Source organism: Ranitomeya imitator, chromosome 8, assembly GCF_032444005.1.
Source record: "Ranitomeya imitator isolate aRanImi1 chromosome 8, aRanImi1.pri, whole genome shotgun sequence".
NCBI classification, from domain to species: domain Eukaryota; kingdom Metazoa; phylum Chordata; class Amphibia; order Anura; family Dendrobatidae; genus Ranitomeya; species Ranitomeya imitator.
The window spans coordinates 41,847,381-41,864,322 of NC_091289.1; the positions used below are offsets into that span (position 1 = coordinate 41,847,381).

The 16,942-nt window shown below is 46.4% G+C and overlaps 1 protein-coding gene across 2 annotated transcripts in view; it reads right to left on the reverse strand.

Moving 5' to 3' along the window:
* The window catches only part of RAF1 (Raf-1 proto-oncogene, serine/threonine kinase), a 97,748-nt gene that overhangs the window by 2,953 nt on the left and 77,853 nt on the right, over nt 1–16,942 (reverse strand). For both annotated transcript variants that reach the window (XM_069736787.1, XM_069736786.1), the window contains exons 11-16: nt 10,026–10,110; nt 8,810–8,986; nt 7,256–7,302; nt 5,480–5,598; nt 4,342–4,473; nt 2,128–2,262 (exon numbers count right to left, since the gene is read on the reverse strand). In XM_069736787.1, the coding sequence (XP_069592888.1) occupies nt 2,128–2,262; nt 4,342–4,473; nt 5,480–5,598; nt 7,256–7,302; nt 8,810–8,986; nt 10,026–10,110 (695 nt within the window). The remainder of the gene's footprint in view (nt 1–2,127; nt 2,263–4,341; nt 4,474–5,479; nt 5,599–7,255; nt 7,303–8,809; nt 8,987–10,025; nt 10,111–16,942) is intronic.

Sequence of the window (16,942 nt, forward strand, 5' to 3'; positions counted from 1 at the left end):
CAGTAGACTTTGGAAAAATTAATATTTGTCTCATTCTCAAAACTTTTGGCCATGACTGTACATCTGTGTATGTGCGGCACAGCCTCTTTGCTGGTTTTGGCAAAATTATCTTTTTTTGGTCCCATTCTAGACGCGTCATACAACGTACAGGTCCCTTTAACATTGAAAATGGTTGTGTTAAACCCTGGACAACCCCTTTTTAATGTTTTCCTCCCGTTCAAGGAGCCATAACATTTTTTATTTCTCCATCACCACAGCTGTACAAGGGACCGATTTTTTTAATTTTTTTTTCAATGGAACGAGTTGTGACTTTGATACCATTTATTTTACCATGTAATGCACTGAAAACAGAGGAAAAATTAACAAAAATATGCAAGTTGAGTGAAATGGTGAAAAATAAACGCACTTCTGTGATCAGTTTTTAGGTTTCATTGTTATAGTCTTAATTTGCGGGAAAACGTAACCTGATAATATGATCCTGCCGGGACCTGTACAATTATAGCGACACCAAACACAAATCGATGTGTTTGTTTTCTGTTATTTTCAGTGGCTTAGAAATTTTGGGGGAAAATTGTAAAAAAAAAAAAAAAAAAAAAAAAAAAGATTATATATATAATAAATATATATTTTTTTATAATAATAATAATTTGGTTCCTTCCACCATTTTCTGAGACTCAACTTTATTTTTCACCCAATGGGACTGTGAGCGCACACATGTTTTGCGCACAGAGGTAGGTTTCATTGGTACAAACTACATTTTGATTGCTTTTTACTGCCTTTTTTCAGGGTGGTGCAGTGACCAAAATACGGCATTTCTGGAAGACCATTTTTTGCTTTTCCGATTTATGGTGTTTTTTTATTATATTTTTTAAAAACCGGTTTTATTTTTCCCTTTTTTTTAGCCCTATACAGCTAAGAGAAACTAGTATGAAACTAGTATGAAATATAACTTAATATATTTTTTTTAAAAAACTACCCCCAAAAAAAAATAAAGACGTGATAAAGTGCACAATAAAATCTCCCTTTATCAGCTAAAGCGTCCATCCGGACCAACATATCATAGGGATATAGTACCTCTTATAGATCAGAGTCCCTAAAAGTTACTCAATAACCAATTCCGATTAGATAGGATGCCCAATCAAGAAATTAGTAAATAGACCGTGAATTTATCAATCCCGGCATCATACACGATGCTCTTGTTAGAGGGATACAAACACCGTCTCTATGTGGACTACTTAGCCTGATTGCATGTGTTATCAACTACACCAAAAGGTCAGGAAAAAAGGAAAGATCTCACCCATCAGCCGTGCAGGTACCGATCATCTCCTCTTAATTCCCAGACAACCAGGTTCCATGGAGGGAGTGGATATTTTTTTGGGGGTAGTTTTTTAAAAATATATTATTAAAAGTTATATTTTATACTAGTTTCTCTTGTATAGTGTTTAAGGAGAGAGAAATTGGGCTTTGACCCAACTTTGCTGGCCATTTTTTTAGCCGGCAGATAATCCAGCTACACTCCACTACTATTATGAGATTTAATGTTCACATGTTTGTGGGGGACTCCTGCGCCAATGTCCCGTCTGGCAGACATTGGCGATCCTCTGCGTTGTGCCGACATCTCAGCCCTTCCCCTTCTGACTGTTTTATAATAAATGTCACGAGCAAATTATTCCTACAAATATAAAAGTACAATAAATATATCCAGACGGTGCCGTGCGGCCCCGGAGACGCACACTGACGCACTTCCAGCCTTCTTAATGCACTTAGAATTAAGGAGACTGAAAACGCGTCAGTCTGAGCAGATTTTATTTTCTAAGAAAACATTTTTTTTCTCCTCCATTTATAAATCTCCGGATGCACGGGCCGCATTATGCCAAGTGAATTCATCTGACCAGTAGGGGGCGCCCTGATCATTCGGCCATGGCTTTATATGGAGGTACAAGCTCTGCTCGCTTCTTCCAGATAACGGGGCATAAAATAGTCGCTGTGTACCCCATAATACAAGAAGTATGTGGCGCCATTTTGTAGTCATCAGCTTTCATTTATGGGAGGACAAGAGACCACCCCCAATCAGGGGGTGGCGGTACAAAGACCACCGCCTCGGTGTGACAGGACAGCCCGACGTACCTGAGGAAACAGGGGTCTTTCTTCCTTGACTTTCTGCATGCAGTCCGCTACGAGTCTCTTCATGGCTTTGGGACAATTCTTGTACAACTTACTGAGATCCGGCACCAAACATCCCCGGCCGACCAAGAATATGATCTAAAGGGGAAAGAAAACCGTAATGGGGGTGATCGCAGAGACCCCAATATATCCACCACCGCCCCATATGTCTGCATAGACACCTGCTCACAACTACAGCCGGGATACTGGGGTCCGTACATCGCAGAGACCCCAATATATCCGCCATCGCCCCATAATACGTCCGCATAGACACCTGCTCACAACTACAGCCGGGATACTGGGGTCCGTACATCGCAGAGACCCCAATATATCCGCCACCGCCCCATAATATGTCCGCATAGACACCTGCTCACAACTACAGCCGGGATACTGGGGTCCGTACATTGCAGAGACCCCAATATATCCGCCACCGCCCCATAATACGTCCACATAGACACCTGCTCACAAATACAGCCGGGATACTGGGGTCCATACATCGCAGAGACCCCAATATATCCGCCATCGCCCCATAATACGTCCGCATAGACACCTGCTCACAAATACAGCCGGGATACTGGGGTCCGTACATCGCAGAGACCCCAATATATCCGCCACCGCCCCATAATATGTCCGCATAGACACCTGCTCACAACTACAGCCGGGATACTGGGGTCCGAACATTGCAGAGACCCCAATATATCCGCCATCGCCCCATAATACGTCCGCATAGACACCTGCTCACAACTACAGCCGGGATACCGGGGTCCGAACATCGCAGAGACCCCAATATATCCGCCACTGCCCCATAATATGTCCGCATAGACACCTGCTCACAACTACAGCCGTGATACCGGTGTCCGAACATCGCAGAGACCCCAATATATCCGCCACCGCCCCATATGTCTGCATAGACACCTGCTCACAACTACAGCCGTGATACCGGTGTCCGAACATCGCAGAGACCCCAATATATCCGCCACCGCCCCATAATATGTCCGCATAGACACCTGCTCACAACTACAGCCGGGATACTGGGGTCCGAACATTGCAGAGACCCCAATATATCCGCCATCGCCCCATAATACGTCCGCATAGACACCTGCTCACAACTACAGCCGGGATACCGGGGTCCGAACATCGCAGAGACCCCAATATATCCGCCACTGCCCCATAATATGTCCGCATAGACACCTGCTCACAACTACAGCCGTGATACCGGTGTCCGAACATCGCAGAGACCCCAATATATCCGCCACCGCCCCATATGTCTGCATAGACACCTGCTCACAACTACAGCCGTGATACCGGTGTCCGAACATCGCAGAGACCCCAATATATCCGCCACCGCCCCATAATATGTCCGCATAGACACCTGCTCACAACTACAGCCGTGATACCGGTGTCCGAACATCGCAGAGACCCCAATATATCCGCCACTGCCCCATAATATGTCCGCATAGACACCTGCTCACAACTACAGCCGTGATACCGGTGTCCGAACATCGCAGAGACCCCAATATATCTGCCACCGCCCCATAATATGTCCGCATAGACACCTGCTCACAACTACAGCCGGGGTCCGTACATCGGAGACCCCAATATATCCGCCACCGCCCCATAATATGTCCGCATAGACACCTGCTCACAACTACAGCCGTGATACCGGTGTCCGAACATCGCAGAGACCCCAATATATCCGCCACTGCCCCATAATATGTCCGCATAGACACCTGCTCACAACTACAGCCGGGGTCCGTACATCGGAGACCCCAATATATCTGCCACCGCCCCATAATATGTCCGCATAGACACCTGCTCACAACTACAGCCGTGATACCGGTGTCCGAACATCGCAGAGACCCCAATATATCTGCCACCGCCCCATAATATGTCCGCATAGACACCTGCTCACAACTACAGCCGGGGTCCGTACATCGGAGACCCCAATATATCCGCCACCGCCCCATAATATGTCCGCATAGACACCTGCTCACAACTACAGCCAGGGTCCGTACATCGCAGAGCTGCAACCCCGGGCTACAGACGAGATGACACTGCAGCCACACTGCCAGCAGGAGGCGCTGCACCCAAGGTTAAGTCATGCAGTGCCGTCCATTATGGGAGCGGGCTGCTCCAGGCGACCCGTGGACAATGGCGTTATCCGGTCTGTGCACCCACCTGGTCTCGGTCCCTGATGTGGGAATATGGCAGCTCCCCGGTCATCAGCTCGTACAGGACAATCCCATAAGAATAAACGTCCGACTGGAAACTGAAAGGATTATTGTCTTGCATTCGGATCACCTCCGGAGCCTGAGGAGGCAACACAGAAATATCAGCGAGCGACCTGGGAAGAGGCTCCATAGCGCAGACAAACTGAACACACAAGCCCAAGTATCGCAGCACTACAAGGAATCAGTCACCAGCTTTATACCTGCTAATCTGAGCACAGCAAAATGCAGGGAAAAAGACCCCGATTCCAGCCATGTGTCACTTACTGGGCTGCTTGCTGTAGTTTTAATTAAAAAAAAAAATCACTTAGCAGGAGATCATCAATAGAGGACTAGTAAACCTGCTGTGATATAAATCTCTACATTCATGAGCTTGGTATAACCCATCACCGATTAGCAGCTATCTGCCTATGCACAGTGTACACAGAAAACAGCCAGTGCTGTGGGCGGGGTTATGAAGAGCTCAGCATTCAGAGAACTGCTAGATCTGCAGAATCTATAACGGATTATCAAAACTACAAGTAGCCCAGTAAGTGACATCACTGGAATCAGGGTCTCTGTCTCTACATCTTGCTGCCCTAACAAAAACTTGGAAACAAATTCCCTTTTAAGGGGTAGTCCAAGATTTGGTAAGAAAAAAAAAAAACGTACAAAAACCAGGGATGTAGCCCAAAACCCTTATACATTATCTAAACCATATTTCCGTTAATATGGGGTCTCACTATTCTTCCCTGGCAGAGGATCCTGGTGTAAAAACGATTGGGGCCGGACGCTTCAGTCCTGTGCCGCACAAGTAGGAGTCCCAGCTACGGTCGGAGACCACATGTGTGCCGGCAGGACCGGTGACCGAGCGGTGGGGACCGTGGGAGTGCTGCTGGGCCGAGCAGTGACATCCCGGACATCTTGTTAGACGCCGCCATATTTACACCTGATTAATATCAAACTCTTCACGTGGAGATGAATTCCTACAATGCAAACCTCACTCTGACACCAATCGCACCAAGTAACCGGCGGTAGGGCAGCGGGCGGTGAGCCAGGAAACACATGGGCACCGCACGGCCGCTGCGGGCGACATCGCCACAACTCACCATCCACAGGATCGACCCCGTCGGCTGCTCCACCTGCTGGGAACCGCTCCACCGAGACTTGACCGTGGCCAGTCCAAAATCACCGATTTTCACGGTCAATCCTTCATGCAGAAAGATGTCTGTGTCACAGTAAAGGATCAGCACACAACCTCGGCTCTGCACCCCGACGCGCGATCAGGCCCAATCCCGGACTTCCCACTTCTACCTGGAACATCTGCAGATGGCGAGGCCCGAGGCCGAGTGTATTATAAAAAAAAATGTCCAAATTTCATTCGAAAACTCAGATGAGTTTTTTCCTAACTTGTAAAAAAAAAAAAAAAAAAATCTCATGTCTGCACTGCCCCACAGAACACATTGGTCCAAGTTACGGTCTGCTTTTTTTCCAGACTGAAAACATGGCCGCGCGGAAATTGGCCTAAAGCAGAGTCCCCAAAATCTGTACCAAAATGACTACTGCAGCACACCTTTATAGCCGCCTCCTACAGCATGCTAGGAGTTGTAGTTCCTAAAATGCTGGAAAATAAAAAAGTTAAAAAGCAGAGATGTAAAGATTCCCCCGTATATGAAGAGAACTTGAGTTTTATCACTCAGCCGCTAATTGTAATGGACAACAGTAAAATAGCACAATACTATTTTTCCAGAAAGCAATTCAATAAATCCTGTGTTGTCCTTAAAGGGATATTCCCATCTGCAAGATCATATCCCAATATGTAGTAGGTGTAGTAATAATAATAATAATAATAATATTAGCAAGTATCTCCAATTAGAAATGTAGTATAGTTCTCATGATTATCTATATCACTTACACTATGTGCAGGGCGTTGCAGTAGCTTAGGTATCCATGGTTATGACAATTAACAATTAATGAACTGTCACTATGAGTGGTCGTAACCATGGACACCTAAGCTATAGCAATGCTCTAAGCGACATAGCGAATCAGAAGAACTATACTACATTTCTAAATGGAGGTATTAGCTAACATTATTATTATTATTTACACCTACTACATATTAGGATAGGATCTTGGAAATGGGAATACCCCTTTAATTATAAAATCTCCCACATTGCTGACAATAAGCTTTCTGCTACGAGGGCATAAGGCCATTACAGGCTGGGACCCTGCTAGGACCCCCACTTCCTCTATAACCCAGGACATGGCCCTTCGATACATGGCCATCAATATTCTACATAGGATTGCCAGTGTTACACGAGTCCTATTTGTCTATATCAACCCTTTAATGTGACCTGCCACATGACTTATGATAAGAAGTAGTGCTGGGATTTGGTGTTATCTGAGCATGCTCGAGTGCTAATAGTGTCTTCGGCGTGCTTGAATAATATGCATGTCAATCACCCACGAGACAAGGGGACTCAAACATATTACTCGAGCAACCAGAAAATAGTCTATTAGCACTTGAGCATGCTTAGATAACACCTCATCTGAGCACGCTCACTCATCCTTAAGGCGGCAAACCAGAAACATGTTCAGGGGTGTTTGCCCCTCATCAGTGCAAAGCAGTAGATCGGATTTGGCTGGGTGAGAGGCCTCTGACAGGGTGTACAAGTAACACATCACACTTCATTTTCTGATGACACATTCCCCTTTTAAAGGGGTTAAAAGCAAAACCTCCTTGTATAGTAATGAACAGAATCAGAGGTGGAGGAGACTGTAGGATATGGCGTGGATCACTGCTCCGGCCGGCAGTGCCGCACTTCTTCAGGGACCCTTTATCCCCTGACACAGGGGACATCCCGTTTCGCTCCAGTAAAGGATACTGTTTGACTTCATGTCTCTGTGGATAATGTTCTTTGCATGTAAATAGCTGCAAGAGAACAAAGGGCCATTAAACATCAAAGAAAGAAAGAAAGAATGAATGCAAATAAAAGGGATAACCTGACTTGTCCTCCACAAACTGCCGGACGGTTGTGCACGTTATTGCGCAGCCTGGATTGTGCCTTTATACCGCTTGTACTGTGAGGACACAAGCTGCGACACGTCCCTGCCTGCTGGCACACACCGAGCAAAGCCGGCGCTCAGCGCACAATCAGCAAATATCCTGCTTGGCAGAAAACACGAGGAGCCGTCAAGCAAGAATATCAAGAAATGTCTTCACCAAGAACTCGGATCCCAGAGCTGCGAGGGCGAGTTCCCACGGAGCAAAGAGGCTGGGGATTTATGCACAAAAGGGCCCCTGTGCATAAGCGGGACATGGGCCCCCCCCCGCGTGTGCATAAGCGGGACATGGGCCCCCCCGCGTGTGCATAAGCGGGACAAGGGGCCCCCCCGCGTGTGCATAAGCGGGACATGGGCCCCCCCGCGTGTGCATAAGCGGGACAAGGGGCCCCCCCGCGTGTGCATAAGCGGGACAAGGGGCCCCCCCGCGTGTGCATAAGCGGGACAAGGGGCCCCCCCGCGTGTGCATAAGCGGGACAAGGGGCCCCCCCGCGTGTGCATAAGCGGGACAAGGGGCCCCTGGGCATAAGCGGGACATGGGCCCCTGGGCATAAACAGGACAAGGGCCCCTGGGCATAAACAGGACAAGGGCCCCTGGGCATAAACAGGACAAGGGCCCCTGGGCATAAACAGGACAAGGGCCCCTGGGCATAAACAGGACAAGGGCCCCTGGGCATAAACAGGACAAGGGCCCCTGGGCATAAACAGGACAAGGGCCCCTGGGCATAAACAGGACAAGGGCCCCTGGGCATAAACAGGACAAGGGCCCCTGGGCATAAACAGGACAAGGGCCCCTGGGCATAAACAGGACAAGGGCCCCTGGGCATAAACAGGACAAGGGCCCCTGGGCATAAACAGGATAAGGGCCCCTGGGCATAAACAGGATAAGGGCCCCTGGGCATAAACAGGATAAGGGCCCCTGGGCATAAACAGGATAAGGGCCCCTGGGCATAAACAGGATAAGGGCCCCTGGGCATAAACAGGATAAGGGCCCCTGGGCATAAACAGGATAAGGGCCCCTGGGCATAAACGGGATAAGGGCCCCTGGGCATAAACGGGATAAGGGCCCCTGGGCATAAACAGGATAAGGGCCCTTTGCATTGCAATAGCTAATCAGAATGCACCATTTCATCTGCTTTGGAGGTATAAATGGGCCCCTGACCTCTTGGGCCCCAGGCTGCACCGATGATCTGTCCGCCTCTGGTGGGTGGGAATGACAACAAATGGCTAACCACCACGGGAATTCTCGGCCGCCTTTGGATCGCTCTTAAAACTACAACTCCCATACGGTCGTGGTTAGGGCATGTTGGGAGGTGTAGTGTTTACAGGCAGGAGAGAGCACTGCTCCCAGCAGGATGGTCGGCAGGAACACTTACTCCATGCCTTGTGCCGTCTGTCTGGCGATGTCTATCAGCTGGAACATCTGGAATTTGGTCTCCTGTACATGCAGATGTTTGTACAGGCTGCTGCCCTCACACCACTGAGTGACGATGGCCAGGTTATCTTTTGTCATGTAGCCCATAAAAAGCAAGATATTCACATGCCGCGTTTTTCTGTAAGGAGTAAAAAAAAAAAAAAAATATATAAATTGTTAGATTCCACATAAGCCATATAAAATATTACACATCTGATCCACAGGTTATACAGCGCTATATAGGAGGCTAAATGGGATTATGTTAATTACAAAAAAAAAATGTATACCTCCACATCAGCGTACGTTTGTGGATATTGGATATCATTTTTTTTTTTTCATGGCACATATAAAGAAGAAACAAAATCAGTATGTATGCACTGGGGGAATGAGTAAGTAGGTAAAAAAAATTTGTGAACTGCATTAACGGTACTAATGGGGTATCACAGGGTCAGTATTGGGCCCTCTTCTCTTCAGTAGATTTATTACCAGCCGTGTAGAGAGACTGCAAAGGAAACATCGAATTACATAGATCATGCTACTGAATATGAAAAGGGAAAATACATGACGAGATTACCCAGAAAATAATGGGTAACACTCACAAGTGAATACTGTGCACAGATTTGGGCACATCTTCTGGAGGCATAGATTTTCTTTTTTCTATTCTGTGTAAACCCAACAGATAATGTTTTGTGGGATGCTACATTAGATGCGGTATTATGGGGTTTTTCTCCATTAGCGATATTGCAATGTAATAAGGAATGCCGTATAACGGAGTAGGGGGGACCACTTGAACTCCCCTAGACGTCTGCAATCGGCACTGCCGTAAGTTGGGGGAAGCAACAAATGGTAAAAAAACTGGCTGTAGAAATAGCTGAAGGCAGAGTTCTCCCTTGGCAAACACCCCTCTTTCCAGTCTCCACCATCCTGTGGGCTGAACGTTCATGTGTTTTCAAACGAAGAGTGGAAAAAGCCGCTGCCAAACAGATCTGGCAGCAACTTTATCTCCTAAATAAGAAAAGGATCTGGTGTCGAAATTATACTGTGCGACCCCGGGACACTATCTGTCGGGGGAAACCTCAGGAGGCCCCACGCAGACTGTCGGTCCCTCCCACGGATATGAGAAAGCTACAACTATTACCTAATGTGCATGGGGCTTTAACATTTTTCAGGATACTCGCCTGAGAACAGCAACTTCATTTCTAAAGGCCTGCAACTGTTCAGGGGTTGGATCTGTAACTTTGAGGATTTTTACCGCCACGTCCCCTGAAAGGCAGAAGAATAAAATGATGACGGAATCATCTAAACCAGCGATACAGATTCGGTCAGCCCAGCGACAATTCTCAATTTTGGATCTTTTTTTGTTTTAGGTCACAGGGACTAACCCATAAAATCACTCTCTGAATATTCCAGAGTTTTGCACACGACAGAAGGAGCTAAAAAGCACCGCCACTAAAAGAACGTGAATCCGGACGAGGACGTATATTCCAATTTTCTCCCAAAACCTGCCTTCCGTTTACTTAAGTGAATGGGAGACACTTGAAAATTCTTTTAAGTTAGTTGATCGATATGATAAAAGTAGGGAAATAAAATCAGCAAACAATAAAAAGAGGGGTTTGGAGACAATTTTTATTTTGGGTTCACAATAATGTTTCATTACAAAGTTTGGCTTTTACAGGCTCTTTGGTTCCCGCCATATTCAACTTTAATGTGGTCATAAATTAGCTGAGAAGAGCTCAGAAAAAGACAAAATAAAAAACAAACAAACAAAAACAAAAAAAGCGTTAAACTCTCCGGTAAGACTGTCACAACCAGTTCACTGATGGATTTCCAGTTAACTCAGTCTCCGCGTCACTCTCTATAGAATGTGGAATATGGAGGACAAGTGGTGACATTTTTTTTCCTGCAAATATTTTTAGCCCAAAATATTTACATTTAGGTTATAAAAACTAAAAACACAACTTAACTGTGTACATCTGTCCAGATAACTTCTTCCCTATAGACCATAAACAGTTAACCGGTGCCCCGGCTTCTCTCCAGCCTGTTATTATCCGGCCACTGTTTACTGTCACATCTCGGTATTTTTGGCAAATTACATAGAAACCGAGGCCAGAGGATCATTGCGTTCAAGGTTTATATATATGAGACACAAATCCGACTGATGTCACAAGCCTCGTTGCCCTCAAAACGTCCTTTCTTACAAAACTGCGTATTTTGGCCGCGCTCCGCTAGCCGCGTCGTGAATTCAAGAATTGGCCAATTTCTTGGTCGTTACTTTCACCGCTGTGCAAATGAAACAAAACAAGCGGAGTTTTCATGCAGAACTTCTCGAGATCTTATCACCCCTCCTGAATGCCAAGTGTGCGAGATAGATCTGGAATATTAATATAAAAACCTAACTAATAAAATAAGAAGCGAAGAACGAGCGCAGTTTTGCACAGCGCATTGACTACATTCTGACTGGGTGACGGGCAAACTTGTTTTGTTTTTTTCCTCTTACTAGTCAGGAACCTCCTTGTTTGTCTTGTCCTACTTCTATGAAGGTTAGGCTAAAATAGTATGTTATTTATTGTATCAACGCTCTGTGGGAAGAACCCCACCGGGCACTGACATGTTGCAGCTGATACAGGCTGCAGTTACAGAGCAGCAGAAACAGGCGGTGGTGAAATAAGTAGGGGGATCTGTTGAGGTCCGAAACGCTGGTGGAGAGAAGGACTAGCCCTACACAATGGGAAAAGGTTGTGGGAAACCGCAATCTACCCAAACTCCTCCATACACAGGAACGCTTGGCTCAGTCCGGCCGAGTACTCCTCTATGGGGAGAGAGTCATCTAGAATGGGATTATTGATTGAAGTCCAACCACCCAATTTTATAGGTCCCCCCAAATAACTTGTCAGGATGCCCCATACACACTATGGATGGCCGATCTCGTGAAAACCAGCTGAGCTCTAATGTTTATGGTGGTCTTAATAGTATTCTGAACGTATCAGTTTTGCACATCCATGCCAATCAGCCTGAGAATGGACCGCTAATGCTCGGACTGACCGCAGATCTCTATGAGGTTGTCACGCTCGGGGCAGGAGACCTGCAGCCAGTGCGGGCACTACTGTCTGATCTCGGACCACTTTGCACCGACGTCTGAAGGAGCCACCAAGACAAACTTTCCCCATTTCTATTATTTTGTAACCAGTATTATTTCAAAGGGGGTTCTCCGGTGACAACTTGCTGATTGGCGAGGGTCCGACCAGATGGATCTGCATCGATCAACAGAAAGGGGACTTTTTTTTTTTTATTCACAAAATGGAGCAGCCGTGTGCATGCCCAACCACCGCTCCACTCATTCTCCGTGGGGCTGCTGGAAAAAGCAGAGCGGAGCCTCAGAGAAAGAACGGAGAGGGGGGGGTCGACCGTGCGCTGATCAGTTCTGCAATGGGGATAAAAGTTCCGCGTTCAGCCGATCTGCGCGGTTCCCCGTGGTCGGACCCTCACGGATTATTAAGTTATCAGACTTGTTGTCACCTGATAAATCCTTTTAATTCACAAAATTTCGGACAAATCAGCCGGACCACCAGACGCGCTCTCTCCCCTCTCACAGCAGACAGGTGTTAGCCGATTAACGTCACCCCCCTTAATTGCAGCCTTCGGTTGTGGGGGTTTCTGAAAATGTACAAAGCGTCAGCAAGCGGGAAAAGAAGAATTACAGGCTGGCGAAGTTTAGATCCCTACAAAGTTTATTTAGGAGGGACCCTTTAATGCACCATAATGTGTGTCCAGAGACTTACAAGGGTATTTTCATCAATGGGGACCATTTTCCTTTCCAATTTTACGCAGATCATTCTATTATTTACCTGTGATCACATCCACCAGGCATCTCCATACATTTGTCCGCCTGTTAAACACTTTTTACTTTTCAATCACCATTGATTCCGATACACAAAGATTTTGGAGGAGGCGCAGACACGGAGTTAATGTGTCCGCTGGAGCGGTCGTCAGGTTCTCCATTTCCTCGTCGAGTCTGAATGTGTATGATGTAATTCCCACTTCGAAGGCAACACCCAAAGTTACAGTCATCGGCCAAAACTTTTTAACTTTTCTCTGTGCATGCGAAGGAGTACAACTATGTAAATGGATGGGGGACGCGGCAAATATCAGCAGGAACAAGACGAACCAGACAAGGTAAAAGTAACAGAAGTCCCTGCAGCCGCTTCCAAAATCCAGACTCACGAGCCACGATCTATGCGAAGAAATCATAGAAGCCATATTGCGACCAGTGACGGCTATATGGTCATTAACAGGTTAATCTAAATCGGCAGGCGTTGGGCACCTGCCGCACTCGTAGGAACAAGGACAGGTGTACAATATCCGCTGATCTCGCACACGTCCTTGCAGTTCCGATAATTCCTTAAGGGTAGCCAGTCACCCCCCAAATCAGAAATTGAACCACTTAGACATTCGTATAGGGACAAACGCCTATAAAAAAAAAAAATAAATAAAAAAAAAAAAAAACATACTGGTAATCAAGATTTTAGTAATTTACTTTTATGCAAAATACTTTTTAGATTTGTAAATGAAGGGTCCTTGGTGCACCCCTGGCATAGTCAAGGGCTTGGTGCAGTGTTCCACCACTTCAATTCGGTAACATCCTCTGCGGCTCCTTATACAGTGATTGACAGCGCTCGCTTCAGAACGCTGCCTGATCTAAATCCCGACCAATGCACGCACCAACACTGCAGGAACCGAGAGCACAGACTGTCGGTGTGCGGGGGCAGAGTTCTCATCCCTCTCCTATGAGCACTGGCCGCTCGCAGCACATGGGATTACAAAATTGGGAGCAAAAAAGCATGAAAGGCTAAATGAGACTGTCACTCACCACCAGTACGTGAAAACAGCAGCACTTTATTGTGGTCGTCACATAAAGAGGCAAGTGACAGCCATTTTGGGCAAACTATGCTTCTTCAGGCTATTGATCACAAAGCTACGGGCGGCCGATGCTGACAGGAGAGGGTGGATGAGAATATGTACAAATGTCAGCGTGAGTGATCGCTCTTGTGAGTAGCGGATGCTCACTGCACACAGAATCTGTGGATCATCCGATGATTGTGCAAAAAAAAAAAAAACAAACATCATTCTCCGCAGTGCATTGCCAGGTGCAAACAGGATTCACACTGCTAAGAACTATGGCAGTCTGTGCGCTGAGCGATCTAGTATGGATCGCTTCTCATCGAGTTGACAGGTCACTGCCTCCTGCAAGTTCAGCACACTCCGCTTCTGCTGCTAAAATGTTGCTCCTCCATAAATGAGGACTTCTTCGACCAGCAGGCGCTCTGTGGTTTCCATGAGATGTTGTGCTTGTCCTGAACCAGTCCCAGCCTCGTCTACAGCCGTTACTCTGGAAGTTTCTTGGCCGACTATTGACTTGTAACATCTGTTAGTCGTCTGCGGGTGGGAAGCACAGAGCAGCCGGTGTCTGCGCCGCGCTGATGACATCCGTTACAATGAACAGTTGATCTGGGATGATGAGTTCGGACTCTCATGACTTCTCCACCTGTAAGTTATTGGTGCTCTGACAATACACACCGCCGTGATTGCACGTGAATGTGGACGGCCGTCACGCTGCAGTCAGCGCACATTAATTCACCTCCGGATCACTTTGCAGTCATGCTCTTCTGCCACCTGTACGAGTGGCACAATAAGAACCGGGGGCAATGTAAAAAGCTTTGACCGTACACAAGTGCCTGACGTAGTGCCTTACTCACTGTCCCCATGTCCATTGCAGAGTCTCCCCCTTTACTGTCTGCAGCGCTGCAACCCAGGCCTGAGCTCAGCGGCCCTGCTAGAGTTGATGGACAAGCTGCTGTGCTCACTGATTGGCTGCACCGCTACGGACGTGACCTCAGCGATACAAATGACAGACACTGGCGGCAGAGATTCGGCTTAAGACCTGGGGAGGGTGTGTAATAAAAAAAAAAAAAAATGTTTTCTTCCAAAGAAACTATTGCCAAAGGACAGGATCTTTCTGATACCACAAAACCCCTTTAATATTTGGCATTTAAAGGGGTTCTCCACGCACTGTCAATTTCCTCTGCGAGCGGAAGACGACCAATAACAGCTGCTTCATTGGCTGCAGGGCTCCCATGTCAATGTCATGTGAACCCCGGGGCAGAAGTTGCTCAAAAGTGGCTGGTGTGGGGGTGGAGTATATATTTTATTAATTATTATTACTTTATAATGGGGATGACATCATTTACAAAGGATTTTCCAAGTAGTGGACAACTCCTTTAACCCTACAAGTAACGTATAGAAATCTATTTGCTGTTCCAACGCGTTTTGGTCTGGGCCCAAGTTTTATGGATTATAAATTGGAATTTTGTACGGATGCCCCGATGGCCAAAGCCTCTGAATGGGCTCCACTAAAATGGGCAAAGCTTGGCAAGATGCCCATCAGATTCATCAAAAATGCAGCAGCTTCTTACAACAGAAACGCTACTCCACTCACTGACCAGAGTAGCATTTCTGGGGCAGCGCACATCATGAAGAGAGGCGCCGAGACCATAAGTGATGTGCGCTTCTTGATGAATTCAGCAAATTTTATTTCCGTAAGACTGGCATTGTGCGTCAAGTTGTTCTCGATGAAACGGCCCCACTGTGCTTTTCAGCAGCCACATGAACATAGACCGGCTCCAACCCTTTCCACCTGTATACAAATCTTTACGGCTCATGCTCCAATTTAGGTCAAGAGGAGGAGGAGGGGAGCTGTGATAGAACCTATGGTATGTATACAGGTGTGGTCATTTTAGTCCTGTCTGTGGTGATGATAAAACTGCTGAAAAGTCTTCTGTTGATAACAGGAAGTACAATACTAATATTGGACTATCTGGTCAGTGCGAAAACTGCAAGATTTTTATATACAGTGTTTTGGAAATCAAAATCAAAAAAAAAAAAAAAAAAAAGATTCACAATTCTTAAAAAAATAAATTCACCATAATCTGGGTAACTGGAGGGTTAACAATACTTTTGGGCTAAATTCGCAATACAAATAGAAAATGGTAACAAAAGGGGTCTCCTTAGCCCCTCTTTCCCTTTTTCTTCCTCCCCTTCTCTCCGCAATTTTTTTTTTTTTTTTGTTTGTTTCGTTTTTTAAGGGGTGGGTGTGTTTTTTGCAAAATGACCGGGTATCTTCTGAATTCTCAAGTCAGTACAGTTACAACAATGCTAAACTTAGGAGGAACTATATAGCCGAGAATTTCAGCCCATTTTTTTTTAGGCTGAAATTGCCCCTCTCGGCTTATACTCGAGTCATACCAGGGGGTCGGCAGGGGAGGGGGTGCGGAGCTGTCTAATCATACTCACCTACTCCTGGCGCGGTCCCTGGTTCTCTGGCACCAGCAGCTTCTTCCTGTAGTGAGCGGTCACATGGTACCGCTCATTACAGTAATGAATATGGACCCCACTCCAATCCCATAGGGGTGGAGCCGCATATTTATTACTGTAATGAGCGGTACCATGTGACCGCTCACTACAGGAAGAAGCTTCCGGCGCCCGGGAACCAGGGACCGCGCCGGGAGCAGGTGAATAACGCAGTGCGCGATATTCACCTATCCGCGTTCCACCGCCTCTGCTGCATCTTCCCCGTCCTCTGCAGTGACGCTCTGGTCAGAGGGCCATAGTTCGCATTTGTGAAAAATTATATGGGGCATATTTTAATATGGAGCATCTTATGGGGCCCATCAAACTGTATGGAGCATTATATGGGGCTCCTGATTCAATATGGATATTCAAAAACACTTAACCTACTGATGTCTCAATTAATTTTACTTTTATTGGTATCTATTTTTATTTTTGACATTCACTGGTAGCTGCTGCATTGTCCACCCTAGGCTTATACTCGGGTCATTAAGTTTTCCCAGTTTTTTTGTGGCAAAATTAGGGGGGGTCGGCTTATACTCGGGTCGGCTTATAGTCGAGTATACACGGTACTATTTTTATATAGTGTTTTGGAAATATAAATAAATTAAAAAAAGCTTCACAATTCTTAAAAAAATAAATAAACTCATCGTAATCTGGGTAACTGGAGGGTTAATGATACTTTTTTCTATTT